The sequence below is a fragment of the Scyliorhinus torazame genome, chromosome 10 (assembly GCF_047496885.1).
Source record: "Scyliorhinus torazame isolate Kashiwa2021f chromosome 10, sScyTor2.1, whole genome shotgun sequence".
NCBI classification, from domain to species: Eukaryota; Metazoa; Chordata; class Chondrichthyes; order Carcharhiniformes; family Scyliorhinidae; genus Scyliorhinus; species Scyliorhinus torazame.
In genome coordinates, this window is record NC_092716.1 from 139,144,963 (window position 1) to 139,160,363 (window position 15,401).

At 46.4% G+C, this 15,401-nt stretch overlaps 1 protein-coding gene across 1 annotated transcript in view; it reads left to right on the forward strand.

Moving 5' to 3' along the window:
- LOC140430256 (uncharacterized) overlaps positions 1-15,375 on the forward strand; it is a 99,895-nt gene extending 84,520 nt beyond the window's left edge. The window contains exons 28-30 of the mRNA XM_072517682.1: positions 2,126-2,176; positions 2,935-15,240; positions 15,299-15,375. Coding sequence (XP_072373783.1) covers positions 2,126-2,176; positions 2,935-15,240; positions 15,299-15,375 — 12,434 coding nt within the window. The remainder of the gene's footprint in view (positions 1-2,125; positions 2,177-2,934; positions 15,241-15,298) is intronic.
- Positions 15,376-15,401: the final 26 nt, after the last annotated feature.

Consider the following 15,401-nt stretch of genomic DNA (forward strand, 5'->3'; position numbering starts at 1 on the left):
AGTATCACACCTCCAGCACGTGGCTAAGAGCTAGTCTGGTTCAGTCAGACAGAGTAACCACACTTAGGTTAGCAGAGAGTCGAACTCATAGAGAACTGTGCTACTGGTTCAATAAATCAGATTGAACTAACTTCAAGGTCTGGAGTATCTTTTGGTTAAAGCTGCATCCAGTTGCAGCCTGTGTTATCCCAGAGTGCATAACACGACACCGATACTCCCTGGCCAGTATCTCAATCTAAACATGGAAACAATAAGAACATAGAAATAGGTGCAGGAGTAAGCTATAGGGCTCCTCGAGTCTGTTCTACTACCCAATATCATGGCTATCCCTGACTTCAATTCTACTCTCCAATTTGATTTGCAAATCCAATACCTCCCCCTGGAATCCAGAAATCTTTCTATCTCAGCCTTGACTGAACATTCACATTCGTGTCAGAAATCTAAAGATTCTCAACTCTTTGAATGACTAAATTCCTCCTCATTTCAGTCTTAAATGATTGACTCCTTAATTTTTGACAATGTGCCCTCACTCTAAACTCTCCAATCAGGAAAGACAGTCTCTTAACATCTATCCCCTTGAAGCCTGCTTGAAATTTTATACATTGCAATGAGATTATCTTTCATTCTTCAAACTTTTGAGAGTATAGGTCCATTTTACTCATACACTTGTCTTCTGCTTGCCCTTATGCCTCAGGAATCAATCTAATGAATGTAATACCTCCAAGGCAGTTTTGTCTTCCCTTGTATTGTGATTCCAGGTGTGATCTCACCAAAGTTCTGTACAATTGTAACAAATCGTCTTTCCTTTATACTCCAATTTTCTTATAATAAAAGCCAACAATCCATTTGCCTTCCTAATTCATACTGACGTTGTGTTTTTTGTACAAGGACACACAAAACATTATGTATTAAAATTTAACAGATTTTCGCTGTTTAAAAATATTCTTATTTCCCTTTTCTTCCTGTTAATTACACTCCATCTCTCACCTTCGTGTCAATTCACTTATCCTGTCTCTATCCCTTTATAGACTCTTGTGCCCTCATAACAGTTCACTATCGCACCTACCTTTGAATCATCAGCAAACTTAAATACTTTTTGTCCCCTCATCCAAGTCATTAATATAAAATTGTAAATAGCTGAGGTCCAGCACCGATCTTTGCACTGCCCCTGTCAACTTGAACATTTCCTTGGTTGTCATTTTTGGCATTTGACTCAAAAATAAGAACTACTTGCATTTATGTAGTACTTTTAATATGGTGAAAATATTCCTAGGTAATGTGTTATCAGACAAAATTCAACACTGAGACAGATTAGGACATATGCCCCCAAATCTTGGACAAAGAGTTGTGTTATGAGAAGCAGCTTAAAAGGAGAGAAAAGTAGACATTTGTAAAATAATATTCCAGAGTTTAGGGTTAGGCAATTGAAGGCATGGAAGCCAATCGTGGAGAGAAAAAACATGGGTGCGTGAAAAGCCAGAATTGGAGGAGGACAAAGATCTTGGAGGATTCTCGTGCTGTAAGAGGTTACAGAGGTAGCGAAGGTAGAGGCCAGGGAGGGATATGAACACAAGGTTGAAAATTTTGAAGTCGAACCTTTGACAGAACAGTAACCAGTGTAAACCTGCTCAGGGGTGAAAAGGGAACGCAACTTGGTCCACATTACAGGCAATTGGTTCTTCTTGGATGAGCTCAAATTTACAAAGACAAGACAATTGGAGTTCAATCAGCGGTGTGTTGCAATCGTGAAACCTGGAGCTTTCGGCAACAGATGAGCTAAGACTAGGACAGAGGTGGGTGATAATGTGGAAAGTAGATGACATGTTATTAATTATCTTCCAGTGTTACTCTTGGATTAGGTATTGAATTGCATAAGAATTGGTTGATTTGTCTCACGCTTTAATTGTCCTCTGCTCCCGCATGTGTGGTAACAGCCAGTTGTTGTCAGGAGATTACACAATGGAAATTTAAGAATGGGATATGATCCCTAAATACTACTAGTTTGTGACATCACTCCAGCAGGCTACTAATATGTATTTTTATCAAACAAATTATTCCATTGTATAAGGTGATAACGAAATATATTACCTGTGCATTTTTAAGAAGTATATTTTGTTGTCTTCAGTGATTATGACATCAGCTTCAACCGTTTCCACAACCAGCAAAACACTGACCAGTAAGTAACATTAAAATTAATGTCAGCATTAAATATTTAAATAATATTTAAAATGGACTGAACTGCATATATGTTAAAGCAAACCTACATGGACCGCTAAAATGTGTCCTGAGGAAACAGCTACGAACATCAGAAAGCAATTAATTGTATTGACATAATTTAGTGCAAATAATGTAATCCCAAGTTTCAACACACTTATCATTTTATAGTTAATTTCAAAATATGGGTGGCACGGTAGCACAGTGGTTAGCACTGTTGCTTTACAGCGCCAGGGACTTGGGTTCGATTCCCCGCTTGGGTCACTGTCTGTGCGGAGTCTGCACGTTCTCCCTCTGTCTGCGTCGGTTTCCTCGGATGCTCCAGTTTCCTCACACAAGTCCAAAAAATATGTGCTTGTTAGGTGAATTGGATATTCTGAATTCTCCCTCAGTGTACCCGAACAGACGCCGTAATGTGGCGACCAGGGGATTTTCACCGTAAATTAATGCAGCGTTAATGTAAGCCTACAGTGACACTAATAAAGATTATTATTATTCACATGAAATTTTATGAAAACCTTGCCTGCACAGAATCCGCCATTAATAACAGGCTAAAGAGAAGTGGCTTATGGCGATTCTTTTGTAAATTATATAGTACCAGTTTACAGGTAGTGAGTATGTAAGTTGTGAATATGTACGATTCCGTTTCTTGAACTATGCAGAAATTAAATTAATCCCAATGTAAACCATTGACACAGTAAACCTTATAATTCCCCACAGCTACCTGTGTGATAGTGGAAGAATGTGAATGGACCAAGTGGATAAGTGTAAGCAAACCTATCTCTGGTTATAGGGGAGGTGATTTTGAAACTTATGATACACTTAAGCAGCATGGACATGCAATCTGTGATGCTCCAAGCAACATTGAATGTAGAGCCATACATGCACCAGATGTAGAACTTGAAGATCTTGAACAAACCGTGCAGTGCAATGTCTCGTTTGGGCTCATGTGTGAAAACAAGGACCAACATCACAGCATACAATGCTACGACTATGAAATACAAGTGCAGTGTTGTGATTTCATATGTTTACCTACTGCAACAACAACACAACCAACAACGAGCACCACACATACCAATCCAACATCATCAACATCAAATCCAACTACCACACCAACAACAGCAGGATTACCCCCAATTTCTACCACAACTTTGGAAACAACCTTAACGCAATCTCCAACTCCTCCAACATCAATCCAAACACCTAATTCGCCCACATCTCAAACCAGCAGTGAAATGCAACCATCCACTAGCACAAACAAACTGCCCACTGGCCCTACAACAATTACCACAATAACAACAACATCGCCAGTGCCCCCAAATTCAACCCCAACGCCACATTCCTCCACATCGCCAACCACCATTACAAAGCAACAATCCTCTAGTACGTCCGAATTACCGACCGGCTCTATAACAACTACCACGTGTACAACTGAAACAATGGAAACTACTGAATCTCATTCAACCATATCTACAACCACTAGCACCCCTGGAAGCAAGAGTACAACGCAACCCACAACCCTGACAACATCGACATCCACCTCTATATCAACCACAACTCAACCTTCAACAGTTTCCACAATCACAAGCACACCGCCCATTTCAACTACCACAACATCCATAACCAGCAACACGTCGTCAAGTCACACAACAACCACAACTGCACCCACAACCACTACGACAACGTCACCCCCGTCAACAGAAACACCAACCACAACAATTACCACAAAATCATACTCTAGCGAATCCACTACAACAGGAATGACTCCAATTTCGACCAAAACTCCTGAAACAACATCAACACCCTCTCCTTCTCCGCCAACTTCTGCATCATCGCCAGCAATCTCCACAACATTTCGATCCACAAGAACAGGTATCACTGAAACCACGACCACAACCCCATCACACACAACAACAACATCTCCGTCTCCCCCAAGATCAACTACAACTCAACCTTCAACAGTTTCCACCACCACAGTCACGCCGCCCATTTCAACTACCACAACACCAATAACCAGCACCACGTCGTCAATTCACACAACAACCACAACTCCACCCACAACTACGACGACACCTTTAACCTGGACAGCATCAACCCCAACACCAACAATCCCCACGTCCACACTTTCTACCACTTCCACAACAACGACATCGTCACCAGTGCCCCCAAAATCAAGCCCAACGCCACAATCCCCCACATCCCCAACCACCATTACAAAGCAACAATCCACCAGTATTCCCGAATTACCCACCGGCTCTGTAACAACTACCACGTGTACAACTGAAACTATGGAAACTACAGAATCACATTCAACCATATCTACAACCACTAGCACCCCTGGAAGCAAGAGTACAACGCAACCCACAACCCTGACAACATCGACATCCACCTCTATATCAACCACAACTCAACCTTCAACAGTTTCCACAATCACAAGCACACCGCCCATTTCAACTACCACAACATCCATAACCAGCAACACGTCGTCAAGTCACACAACAACCACAACTGCACCCACTACCACTACGACAACGTCACCCCCGTCAACAGAAACAACAACCCCAACAATTACCACAACATCATACTCTAGCGAATCCACTACAACAGGAATGACTCCAATTTCGACCACATCCCCAGAAACAACATCAACACCCTCTCCTTCTCCGCCAACTTCTGCATCATCGCCAGCAATCTCCACAACATTTCGATCCACAAGCACAGGAATCAGTGAAACCACGACCACAACCCCATCACACACAACAACAACATCTCCGTCTCCCCCAAGATCAACTACAACTCAAACTTCAACAGTTTCCACCACCACAGTCACGCCACCCATTTCAACTACCACAACACCAATAACCAGCACCACGTCGTCAATTCACACAACAACCACAACTCCACCCACAACTACGACGACACCTTTAACCCGGACAGCATCAACCCCAACACCAACAATCCCCACGTCCACACTTTCTACCACTTCCACAACAACGACATCGTCACCAGTGCCCCCCAAATCAAGCCCAACGCCACATTCCCCCACATCCCCAACCACCATTACAAAGCAACAATCCACCAGTATTCCCGAATTACCCACCGGCTCTGTAACAACTACCACGTGTACAACTGAAACTATGGAAACTACAGAATCACATTCAACCATATCTACAACCACTAGCACCCCTGGAAGCAAGAGTACAACGCAATCCACAACCCTGACAACATCGACATCCACCTCTATATCAACCACAACTCAACCTTCAACAGTTTCCACAATCACAAGCACACCGCCCATTTCAACTACCACAACATCCATAACCAGCAACACGTCGTCAAGTCACACAACAACCACAACTGCACCCACAACCACTACGACAACGTCACCCCCGTCAACAGAAACACCAACCCCAACAATTACCACAACATCATACTCGAGCGAATCCACTACAACAGGAATGACTCCAATTTCGACCAAAACTCCTGAAACAACATCAACACCCTCTCCTTCTCCGCCAACTTCTGCATCATCGCCAGCAATCTCCACAACATTTCGATCCACAAGCACAGGAATCAGTGAAACCACGACCACAACCCCATCACACACAACAACAACATCTCCGTCTCCCCCAAGATCAACTACAACTCAACCTTCAACAGTTTCCACCACCACAGTCACGCCGCCCATTTCAACTACCACAACACCAATAACCAGCACCACGTCGTCAATTCACACAACAACAACAACTCCACCCACAACTACGACGACACCTTTAACCCGGACAGCATCAACCCCAACACCAACAATCCCCACGTCCACACTTTCTACCACTTCCACAACAACGACATCGTCACCAGTGCCCCCCAAATCAAGCCCAACGCCACAATCCCCCACATCCCCAACCACCATTACAAAGCAACAATCCACCAGTATTCCCGAATTACCCACCGGCTCTGTAACAACTACCACGTGTACAACTGAAACTATGGAAACTACAGAATCACATTCAACCATATCTACAACTACTAGCACCCCTGGAAGCAAGAGTACAACGCAACCCACAACCCTGACAACATCGACATCCACCTCTATATCAACCACAACTCAACCTTCAACAGTTTCCACAATCACAAGCACACCGCCCATTTCAACTACCACAACATCCATAACCAGCACCACGTCGTCAAGTCACACAACAACCACAACTGCACCCACAACCACTACGACAACGTCACCCCCGTCAACAGAAACACCAACCCCAACAATTACCACAACATCATACTCTAGCGAATCCACTACAACAGGAATGTCTCCAATTTCGACCACATCCCCAGAAACAACATCAACACCCTCTCCTTCTCCGCCAACTTCTGCATCATCGCCAGCAATCTCCACAACATTTCGATCCACAAGCACAGGAATCAGTGAAACCACGACCACAACCCCATCACACACAACAACAACATCTCCGTCTCCCCCAAGATCAACTACAACTCAACCTTCAACAGTTTCCACCACCACAGTCACGCCGCCCATTTCAACTACCACAACACCAATAACCAGCACCACGTCGTCAATTCACACAACAACCACAACTCCACCCACAACTACGACGACACCTTTAACCCGGACAGCATCAACCCCAACACCAACAATCCCCACGTCCACACTTTCTACCACTTCCACAACAACGACATCGTCACCAGTGCCCCCCAAATCAAGCCCAACGCCACAATCCCCCACATCCCCAACCACCATTACAAAGCAACAATCCACCAGTATTCCCGAATTACCCACCGGCTCTGTAACAACTACCACGTGTACAACTGAAACTATGGAAACTACAGAATCACATTCAACCATATCTACAACCACTAGCACCCCTGGAAGCAAGAGTACAACGCAACCCACAACCCTGACAACATCGACATCCACCTCTATATCAACCACAACTCAACCTTCAACAGTTTCCACAATCACAAGCACACCGCCCATTTCAACTACCACAACATCCATAACCAGCAACACGTCGTCAAGTCACACAACAACCACAACTGCACCCACAACCACTACGACAACGTCACCCCCGTCAACAGAAACACCAACCCCAACAATTACCACAACATCATACTCTAGCGAATCCACTACAACAGGAATGACTCCAATTTCGACCAAAACTCCTGAAACAACATCAACACCGTCTCCCAGTCCGCCAACTTCTGCATCATCGCCAGCAATCTCCACAACATTTCGATCCACAAGCACAGGAATCAGTGAAACCACGACCACAACCCCATCACACACAACAACAACATCTCCGTCTCCCCCAAGATCAACTACAACTCAACCTTCAACAGTTTCCACCACCACAGTCACGCCGCCCATTTCAACTACCACAACACCAATAACCAGCACCACGTCGTCAATTCACACAACAACAACAACTCCACCCACAACTACGACGACACCTTTAACCCGGACAGCATCAACCCCAACACCAACAATCCCCACGTCCACACTTTCTACCACTTCCACAACAACGACATCGTCACCAGTGCCCCCCAAATCAAGCCCAACGCCACAATCCCCCACATCCCCAACCACCATTACAAAGCAACAATCCACCAGTATTCCCGAATTACCCACCGGCTCTGTAACAACTACCACGTGTACAACTGAAACTATGGAAACTACAGAATCACATTCAACCATATCTACAACTACTAGCACCCCTGGAAGCAAGAGTACAACGCAACCCACAACCCTGACAACATCGACATCCACCTCTATATCAACCACAACTCAACCTTCAACAGTTTCCACAATCACAAGCACACCGCCCATTTCAACTACCACTACATCCATAACCAGCAACACGTCGTCAAGTCACACAACAACCACAACTGCACCCACAACCACTACGACAACGTCACCCCCGTCAACAGAAACACCAACCCCAACAATTACCACAACATCATACTCTAGCGAATCCACTACAACAGGAATGTCTCCAATTTCGACCACATCCCCAGAAACAACATCAACACCCTCTCCTTCTCCGCCAACTTCTGCATCATCGCCAGCAATCTCCACAACATTTCGATCCACAAGCACAGGAATCAGTGAAACCACGACCACAACCCCATCACACACAACAACAACATCTCCGTCTCCCCCAAGATCAACTACAACTCAACCTTCAACAGTTTCCACCACCACAGTCACGCCGCCCATTTCAACTACCACAACACCAATAACCAGCACCACGTCGTCAATTCACACAACAACCACAACTGCACCCACAACTACGACGACACCTTTAACCCGGACAGCATCAACCCCAACACCAACAATCCCCACGTCCACACTTTCTACCACTTCCACAACAACGACATCGTCACCAGTGCCCCCCAAATCAAGCCCAACGCCACAATCCCCCACATCCCCAACCACCATTACAAAGCAACAATCCACCAGTATTCCCGAATTACCCACCGGCTCTGTAACAACTACCACGTGTACAACTGAAACTATGGAAACTACAGAATCACATTCAACCATATCTACAACCACTAGCACCCCTGGAAGCAAGAGTACAACGCAACCCACAACCCTGACAACATCGACATCCACCTCTATATCAACCACAACTCAACCTTCAACAGTTTCCACAATCACAAGCACACCGCCCATTTCAACTACCACAACATCCATAACCAGCAACACGTCGTCAAGTCACACAACAACCACAACTGCACCCACAACCACTACGACAACGTCACCCCCGTCAACAGAAACACCAACCCCAACAATTACCACAACATCATACTCTAGCGAATCCACTACAACAGGAATGACTCCAATTTCGACCAAAACTCCTGAAACAACATCAACACCCTCTCCTTCTCCGCCAACTTCTGCATCATCGCCAGCAATCTCCACAACATTTCGATCCACAAGCACAGGAATCAGTGAAACCACGACCACAACCCCATCACACACAACAACAACATCTCCGTCTCCCCCAAGATCAACTACAACTCAACCTTCAACAGTTTCCACCACCACAGTCACGCCGCCCATTTCAACTACCACAACACCAATAACCAGCATCACGTCGTCAATTCACACAACAACCACAACTCCACCCACAACTACGACGACACCTTTAACCCGGACAGCATCAACCCCAACACCAACAATCCCCACGTCCACACTTTCTACCACTTCCACAACAACGACATCGTCACCAGTGCCCCCCAAATCAAGCCCAACGCCACATTCCCCCACATCCCCAACCACCATTACAAAGCAACAATCCACCAGTATTCCCGAATTACCCACCGGCTCTGTAACAACTACCACGTGTACAACTGAAACTATGGAAACTACAGAATCACATTCAACCATATCTACAACCACTAGCACCCTTGGAAGCAACAGTACAACGCAACCCACAACCCTGACAACATCGACATCCACCTCTATATCAACCACAACTCAACCTTCAACAGTTTCCACAATCACAAGCACACCGCCCATTTCAACTACCACAACATCCATAACCAGCAACACGTCGTCAAGTCAAACAACAACCACAACTGCACCCACAACCACTACGACAACGTCACCCCCGTCAACAGAAACAACAACCCCAACAATTACCACAACATCATACTCTAGCGAATCCACTACAACAGGAATCACTCCAATTTCGACCACATCCCCAGAAACAACATCAACACCCTCTCCAGCTCCGCCATCATCAACCCCAACAATTACCACAACATCATACTCTAGCACATCTACAACAACAGGAATGACTCCAATTTCGACCAAAACTCCTGAAACAACATCAACACCCTCTCCTTCTCCGCCAACTTCTGCATCATCGCCAGCAATCTCCACAACATTTCGATCCACAAGCTCAGGAATCAGTGAAACCACGACCACAACCCCATCACACACAACAACAACATCTCCGTCTCCCCCAAGATCAACTACAACTCAACCTTCAACAGTTTCCACCACCACAGTCACGCCGCCCATTTCAACTACCACAACACCAATAACCAGCACCACGTCGTCAATTCACACAACAACCACAACTCCACCCAGAACTACGACGACACCTTTAACCCAGACAGCATCAACCCCAACACCAACAATCCCCACGTCCACACTTTCTACCACTTCCACAACAACGACATCGTCACCAGTGCCCCCCAAATCAAGCCCAACGCCACATTCCCCCACATCCCCAACCACCATTACAAAGCAACAATCCACCAGTATTCCCGAATTACCCACCGGCTCTGTAACAACTACCACATGTACAACTGAAACTATGGAAACTACAGAATCACATTCAACCATATCTACAACCACTAGCACTCCTGGAAGCAAGAGTACAACGCAACCCACAACCCTGACAACATCGACATCCACCTCTATATCAACCACAACTCAACCTTCAACAGTTTCCACAATCACAAGCACACCGCCCATTTCAACTACCACAACATCCATAACCAGCAACACGTCGTCAAGTCACACAACAACCACAACTGCACCCACAACCACTACGACAACATCACCCCCGTCAACAGAAACACCAACCCCAACAATTACCACAACACCATACACTAGCGAATCCACTACAACAGGAATGACTCCAATTTCGACCAAAACTCCTGAAACAACATCAACACCCTCTCCTTCTCCGCCAACTTCTGCATCATCGCCAGCAATCTCCACATTTCGATCCACAAGCACAGGAATCAGTGAAACCACGACCACAACCCCAGCACACACAACAACAACATCTCCGTCTCCCCCAAGATCAAGTACAACTCAACCTTCAACAGTTTCCACCACCACAGTCACGCCGCCCATTTCAACTACCACAACACCAGTAACCAGCACCACGTCGTCAATTCACACAACAACCACAACTCCACCCACAACTACGACGACACCTTTAACCCGGACAGCATCAACCCCAACACCAACAATCCCCACGTCCACACTTTCTACCACTTCCACAACAACGACATCGTCACCAGTGCCCCCCAAATCAAGCCCAACGCCACATTCCCCCACATCCCCAACCACCATTACAAAGCAACAATCCACCAGTATTCCCAAATTACCCACCGGCTCTGTAACAACTACCACGTGTACAACTGAAACTATGGAAACTACAGAATCACATTCAACCATATCTACAACCACTAGCACCCCTGGAAGCAAGAGTACAACGCAACCCACAACACTGACAACATCGACATCCACCTCTATATCAACCACAACTCAACCTTCAACAGTTTCCACAATCACAAGCACACCTCCCATTTCAACCACCACAACATCCATAACCAGCAACACGTCGTCAAGTCACACAACAACCACAACTGCACCCACAACCACTACGACAACGTCACCCCCGTCAACAGAAACACCAACCCCAACAATTACCACAACACCATACACTAGCGAATCCACTACAACAGGAATGACTCCAATTTCGACCAAAACTCCTGAAACAACATCAACACCCTCTCCTTCTCCGCCAACTTCTGCATCATCGCCAGCAATCTCCACATTTCGATCCACAAGCACAGGAATCAGTGAAACCACGACCACAACCCCAGCACACACAACAACAACATCTCCGTCTCCCCCAAGATCAAGTACAACTCAACCTTCAACAGTTTCCACCACCACAGTCACGCCGCCCATTTCAACTACCACAACACCAGTAACCAGCACCACGTCGTCAATTCACACAACAACCACAACTCCACCCACAACTACGACGACACCTTTAACCCGGACAGCATCAACCCCAACACCAACAATCCCCACGTCCACACTTTCTACCACTTCCACAACAACGACATCGTCACCAGTGCCCCCCAAATCAAGCCCAACGCCACATTCCCCCACATCCCCAACCACCATTACAAAGCAACAATCCACCAGTATTCCCAAATTACCCACCGGCTCTGTAACAACTACCACGTGTACAACTGAAACTACGGAAACTACAGAATCACATTCAACCATATCTACAACCACTAGCACCCCTGGAAGCAAGAGTACAACGCAACCCACAACACTGACAACATCGACATCCACCTCTATATCAACCACAACTCAACCTTCAACAGTTTCCACAATCACAAGCACACCTCCCATTTCAACCACCACAACATCCATAACCAGCAACACGTCGTCAAGTCACACAACAACCACAACTGCACCCACAACCACTACGACAACGTCACCCCCGTCAACAGAAACACCAACCCCAACAATTACCACAACATCATACTCTAGCGAATCCACTACAACAGGAATGACTCCAATTTCGACCAAAACTCCTGAAACAACATCAACACCCTCTCCTTCTCCGCCAACTTCTGCATCATCGCCAGCAATCTCTACAACATTTCGATCCACAAGAACAGGTATCAGTGAAACCACGACCACAACCCCATCACACACAACAACAACATCTCCGTCTCCCCCAAGATCAACTACAACTCAACCTTCAACAGTTTCCACCACCACAGTCACGCCGCCCATTTCAACTACCACAACACCAATAACCAGCACCACGTCGTCAATTCACACAACAACCACAACTCCACCCACAACTACGACGACACCTTTAACCCGGACAGCATCAACCCCAACACCAACAATCCCCACGTCCACACTTTCTACCACTTCCACAACAACGACATCGTCACCAGTGCCCCCCAAATCAAGCCCAACGCCACATTCCCCCACATCCCCAACCACCATTACAAAGCAACAATCCACCAGTATTCCCGAATTACCCACCGGCTCTGTAACAACTACCACGTGTACAACTGAAACTATGGAAACTACAGAATCACATTCAACCATATCTACAACCACTAGCACCCCTGGAAGCAAGAGTACAACGCAACCCACAACCCTGACAACATCGACATCCACCTCTATATCAACCACAACTCAACCTTCAACAGTTTCCACAATCACAAGCACACCGCCCATTTCAACTACCACAACATCCATAACCAGCAACACGTCGTCAAGTCACACAACAACCACAACTGCACCCACAACCACTACGACAACGTCACCCCCATCAACAGAAACACCAACCCCAACAATTACCACAACATCATACTCTAGCGAATCCACTACAACAGGAATGACTCCAATTTCGACCAAAACCCCTGAAACAACATCAACACCCTCTCCTTCTCCGCCAACTTCTGCATCATCGCCAGCAATCTCCACAACATTTCGATCCACAAGAACAGGTATCAGTGAAACCACGACCACAACCCCATCACACACAACAACAACATCTCCGTCTCCCCCAAGATCAACTACAACTCAACCTTCAACAGTTTCCACCACCACAGTCACGCCGCCCATTTCAACTACCACAACACCAATAATCAGCACCACGTCGTCAATTCACACAACAACCACAACTCCACCCACAACTACGATGACACCTTTAACCCGGACAGCATCAACCCCAACACCAACAATCCCCACGTCCACACTTTCTACCACTTCCACAACAACGACATCGTCACCAGTGCCCCCCAAATCAAGCCCAACGCCACATTCCCCCACATCCCCAACCACCATTACAAAGCAACAATCCACCAGTATTCCCGAATTACCCACCGGCTCTGTAACAACTACCACGTGTACAACTGAAACTATGGAAACTACAGAATCACATTCAACCATATCTACAACCACTAGCACCCCTGGAAGCAAGAGTACAACGCAACCCACAACCCTGACAACATCGACATCCACCTCTATATCAACCACAACTCAACCTTCAACAGTTTCCACAATCACAAGCACACCGCCCATTTCAACTACCACAACATCCAGAACCAACACCACGTCGTCAAGTCACACAACAACCACAACTGCACCCACAACCACTACGACAACGTCACCCCCGTCAACAGAAACACCAACCCCAACAATTACCACAACATCATACTCTAGCGAATCCACTACAACAGGAATGACTCCAATTTCGACCAAAACTCCTGAAACAACATCAACACCGTCTCCCAGTCCGCCAACTTCTGCATCATCGCCAGCAATCTCCACAACATTTCGATCCACAAGCACAGGAATCAGTGAAACCACGACCACAACCCCATCACACACAACAACAACATCTCCGTCTCCCCCAAGATCAACTACAACTCAACCTTCAACAGTTTCCACCACCACAGTCACGCCGCCCATTTCAACTACCACAACACCAATAACCAGCACCACGTCGTCAATTCACACAACAACCACAACTCCACCCAGAACTACGACGACACCTTTAACCCAGACAGCATCAACCCCAACACCAACAATCCCCACGTCCACACTTTCTACCACTTCCACAACAACGACATCGTCACCAGTGCCCCCCAAATCAAGCCCAACGCCACATTCCCCCACATCCCCAACCACCATTACAAAGCAACAATCCACCAGTATTCCCGAATTACCCACCGGCTCTGTAACAACTACCACGTGTACAACTGAAACTATGGAAACTACAGAATCACATTCAACCATATCTACAACCACTAGCACCCCTGGAAGCAAGAGTACAACGCAACCCACAACCCTGACAACATCGACATCCACCTCTATATCAACCACAACTCAACCTTCAACAGTTTCCACAATCACAAGCACACCGCCCATTTCAACTACCACAACATCCAGAACCAACACCACGTCGTCAAGTCACACAACAACCACAACTGCACCCACAACCACTACGACAACGTCACCCCCGTCAACAGAAACACCAACCCCAACAATTACCACAACATCATACTCTAGCGAATCCACTACAACAGGAATGACTCCAATTTCGACCAAAACTCCTGAAACAACATCAACACCGTCTCCCAGTCCGCCAACTTCTGCATCATCGCCAGCAATCTCCACAACATTTCGATCCACAAGCACAGGAATCAGTGAAACCACGACCACAACCCCATCACACACAACAACAACATCTCCGTCTCCCCCAAGATCAACTACAACTCAACCTTCAACAGTTTCCACCACCACAGTCACGCCGCCCATTTCAACTACCACAACACCAATAACCAGCACCACGTCGTCAATTCACACA